The sequence below is a fragment of the Plasmodium reichenowi genome, chromosome 7 (genome assembly GCF_001601855.1).
Source record: "Plasmodium reichenowi strain SY57 chromosome 7, whole genome shotgun sequence".
Lineage (NCBI taxonomy): Eukaryota > Apicomplexa > Aconoidasida > Haemosporida > Plasmodiidae > Plasmodium > Plasmodium reichenowi.
In genome coordinates this window covers 391770-396066 of record NC_033652.1, presented here as the reverse complement: position 1 = coordinate 396066, position 4297 = coordinate 391770, and the positions used below count along the sequence as shown (strand labels likewise).

Sequence of the window (4297 nt, the reverse complement as noted above, 5' to 3'; positions counted from 1 at the left end):
TAACAATGGTGATAAAAAATTACGAAAAAAAGTTAAAGAAAAACTTATAAATAAAAATGTCAAATCAGAAAAAAAAAAAAAGAAGAATGAAAATCTCTTAATAAAGAAGAAAAAGAAGGAAGAGAAAAAAGGAATCAAGGAAAAGAAAAACAAAAAAACAAAATCAAAAAAGAAAAAAGTAAAAAATACAAAAAAAATAAAAGAAATAAAGAATAAATTAAAAAATGACGATGAAAATAGTGATGATCAAAATTATGACGATAACACTTCTGATGAAGATGAGATATACGATGACGATAACTTATTTATGGATAGCAGATTAAAGAAAAAGAAAAAAAAAAAAAAAACGACATTAAATAACTTAACGGAAGAAGAGAAGAATAAAAAAAAGAAAAACAAAAAAAAAAATTGTGTTGCGGAATTTTTAAATTTAAATGAATATGATGATAATTATGAAAAGGAGTTATTTTCATATGCCAAAAATGGTTTTAAAAAGTATGTCAACTTTTTGAACAATTATAAAAATACAATAAAAGAAGAACAAAATGAAATAACAAATAAGAGACCAAAAAATTTGTATGTTTGAAAAATGGTGTTATTATAGAAGTAGGACATATGATGGAAATGAGTCTATTTTTCCATAACTCCCCCAAAAAATAAAAATAATGCATATACATACATACATATATATATATATATATATGTTTATATATAATTCAGTTGACACGCCTTTTTATGTAATTATTGCAATTTAAGGTACATTATACAAATTTGTCATCTTTTTTTATTTATAATAAATATTAAGAAATGATGAACTAACAATGTTCAATCAGTATATATATATAATTATAAAGCACACGTACGTGTATATAACATAATTATACTTTTATTTTTTTTTCTGTGATATATATGTATATATATATATATATATATATATATATATATATATATACTTTTAAAATTAATTGTATTTATAATTCATCCTAATACATAATATATATATATATATATATATATATATATATATATATATGTTATTTGTTTGTTTTCAATATAAATAATTTTTTTATATATCTCTCATTGTTTTATTTTTTTTTTTTTTTTTTTTCTATAACTTCAAAGATTTAAAGAAACATATAAGCATACTATAATATTATTAATATAAGATATTCATATTATTATAATGTTTTATAATTTTTATTGAACCATTTAATTTTTGAGGTGTCCAATTTTTTCTCTTTCATTTATTCCATTATATATAATATTAAACACCCAAGGAAAAAAAAAAAAAAAAAAAAAAAAAATCATATATTTTTATTCTCAAAATATTAATATTTATATTTATTTTCTTTTAATAAATTAATTATTATTTAATTTTTTTTTTTTTTTTTTCTAAAGAAAATAATACATAAAATAGTTACATGTTTATATGTAAGATATATATAATTATATTATGTTCATTTTTACCGTCACAGAACCCCTTTAAACTCGAACTTTTAAAAAAAAATATTAGGAAAAAAGGTTTTTTATGAAAAATTATAAAATTAATCAATATATGTATTTTTTACAACTTTAAATTGAAAAAGTATTATATATAAAGTATTCATGTAAAATTAACATTTTTTGTAATTTATATAATTTTTCTTTTTTATTATTTTATATATATTTTTTTTTCTTCTTCCTTTCATTTATATATAAATAGTATATTTTATATACGTATATAATTCATTCATTGGCCCTCCCAGTTATTATTATATGGTATATATTGAAATTATGCATATATTATATATATATATATATATTTTTTTTATTTTTAAAATAATGTATAATTTTTTATAACCTTTATTTTAAGCACTTTCCTTATTTAGTGTATACAATTTTTTCCCCCTTTTTTTCTGTTCTTATTATATTAAATTTTTTTTTTTTTTTCCTATAAATACTACTCCTCATTATATGATTATTATATTTTATATATAATAAAAAATATATGTATAATTCTTTTAGTCAATTTTTTTTTTTTTTATTTTTATTTCTCATTAATATTGTATATAATGAAACAATCTTTTTCATTTTTATTATAGTATTATATTATATTATTATATATTCTTATAGAAGAGGAGGAAAGAGCACATATTTCTATTTTTCTTTTGTTTTAATTTTTATATCCTTTATTATAAAATAATAATATATATTAATAATATTATATATATATATATATATATATATATATATATATATAATAAAAAATATATATGTTTTTATAACTATATTTATATTATAATATATTATATATATATATATATTCTTATTATGTTAAATATAAAATATTATAATATATATTTTTTATGTTATATATATTATATATAATATATATATAAATATTTATTCATTTATTATTATTTTTCCTAATGTACAAAATATATATTTTTATATATATTTTAATGTATTGAAAAAAAAAAGAAAAAATAAAATAGATAATAATTTTATGAGGAAATAATTTTTTTTTTTTTTTATGAAAAATTAAATTATTCATACCTTTTTTATAAAATAAATATATTTATATTTATTAAGTATCTTATTTAAAAAAAAAAGAAAAAAAAGGGAGTTATAATATATATATATTCTTAGTAAACATAAAATAAAAAATATATATTTTATATATAAATAAATATTTTATAAAAGAAAGGAAACTTTTAATTCATATATATTTAATATTCTCCTTTTTTTTTTTTTTTTTTTTTATATAATAAAGTTATTGTTATTAAATATCATTATTATTTAATTTTATCATTAAAAAAACAAATACAAAAAAATGGCACAAAGAGTTCATTATCGTAGGCACAATCATTACAATACAAAGTCAAACAAAGTAAGACCTGTAAGAACACCAGGAGGAAAATTAACTATTCATGTAGTTAAGAAAAAAGCTGGAAAACCTAAATGTGCTGACTGTAAAACAGCTATACAAGGGGTAATGAAAAAAATATATAATAAAAAGAACCTTTTCATTTCATGTTATTTCATTTCTTTTTTTTTTTTTATATCATTTAATATTAATTGTTATGTAATTGTGATTATAGATATTTGTATGACGATATATACTATATAAATATGTATATATATAAATATATATATATGTATATATTTTTTTTATTTTTTTATAGGTAAAAGCCTTAAGACCAGCAGATAATAATAGAGCAAGGAGAAAGAATCGAACTGTAACAAGAGCTTATGGAGGTTCCATATGTGCTCGTTGCATAAGAGAAAGAATTATGAGAGCCTTTTTATTTGAAGAACAAAAATGTGTAAGACAAGTATTGAAAGAAAAAAAGAAACAAGAAAAGAAAGTTAAAAAGGTTAAGAAAGAAAAAAAAAAGGTTAATGCTAAAGAAGTAAAGAAAACAGCTACTGACAATAAAAAGGCCAAGAAGGTTGCTGATAAGAAAAAGGGAAAATAAATATATAACGAAATATTTAAATTAAAATATACACGTTTTAAAATATAGATAATACATATATATTTATATATTATGTATGTGTTTTTATTTTTATACATTTATTTATAATGTTTAATTTTTTTTTTTTTTTTTTTTTTTTTTTTTTGAACTCAAACCTTATGTACATAATTATATATATGTATATTTAATTCAATTTTTTAATTTTCTACATTTCATATGAAAAACTTCATGTACTTATTATAAAATATAATCCTTCTCTAAAAAATAAAATATATATAATATATATATATATATATATATAATTACTTATTTATTTTTTTCTTATACCAACATATATGGTATTTATAAATTTAGAATTATAAAATTCAAATAAAGGTATAAAAGGTTCTTTGTTTTAATTATGTAAAATATGAAAAATAATGTATAGGCAATCTTAGTTTTATAATTTAAATATAGTTATAATATTTGTTATTATATATAAAATGTCAAATAATTAACAATATTTAGATTATTATTACAAGAAAGAATCAAAAGAGAGAACTATATACATACATCAATATAATATATATATATATATATAATATATATATGTATAATATAACCCAGTTAAAATTTACAAAGTATATATCGTCTACATATTTAAAAAATAAACAAATAAATAAATATATATACATATATTTTTTTTAATATAGCACTTCAATATATATTTTATATTATTATTTTATTTTTATGTTATTACAAAATTTTTTTCTTCATCATTTTATTAATCATATGTAATTTTTTTTTTTTTTTTTTTTTTCAAATGTGTACTTTTTAATTTTCCTTTTTTTTTTTTTTTT

General features: G+C 15.8%; 2 protein-coding genes across 2 annotated transcripts; both read left to right on the top strand.

Moving 5' to 3' along the window:
* On the top strand, nucleotides 1-586 carry PRSY57_0708900 (hypothetical protein; the record flags this gene model as incomplete). The annotated part of the gene is made up of 1 exon (XM_012906750.2): nucleotides 1-586. A coding segment is annotated over one exon (586 nt), but the record flags the coding sequence as incomplete, so codon positions are not given.
* A 2226-nt stretch (nucleotides 587-2812) lies between these two features.
* PRSY57_0708800 (60S ribosomal protein L34, putative) lies at nucleotides 2813-3458 on the top strand (the record flags this gene model as incomplete). Its single annotated transcript, XM_012906749.1, has 2 exons — nucleotides 2813-2971; nucleotides 3165-3458. 2 exons carry the CDS (start codon nucleotides 2813-2815, stop codon nucleotides 3456-3458), a joined length of 453 nt encoding a protein of 150 aa, XP_012762203.1.
* Nucleotides 3459-4297: the final 839 nt, after the last annotated feature.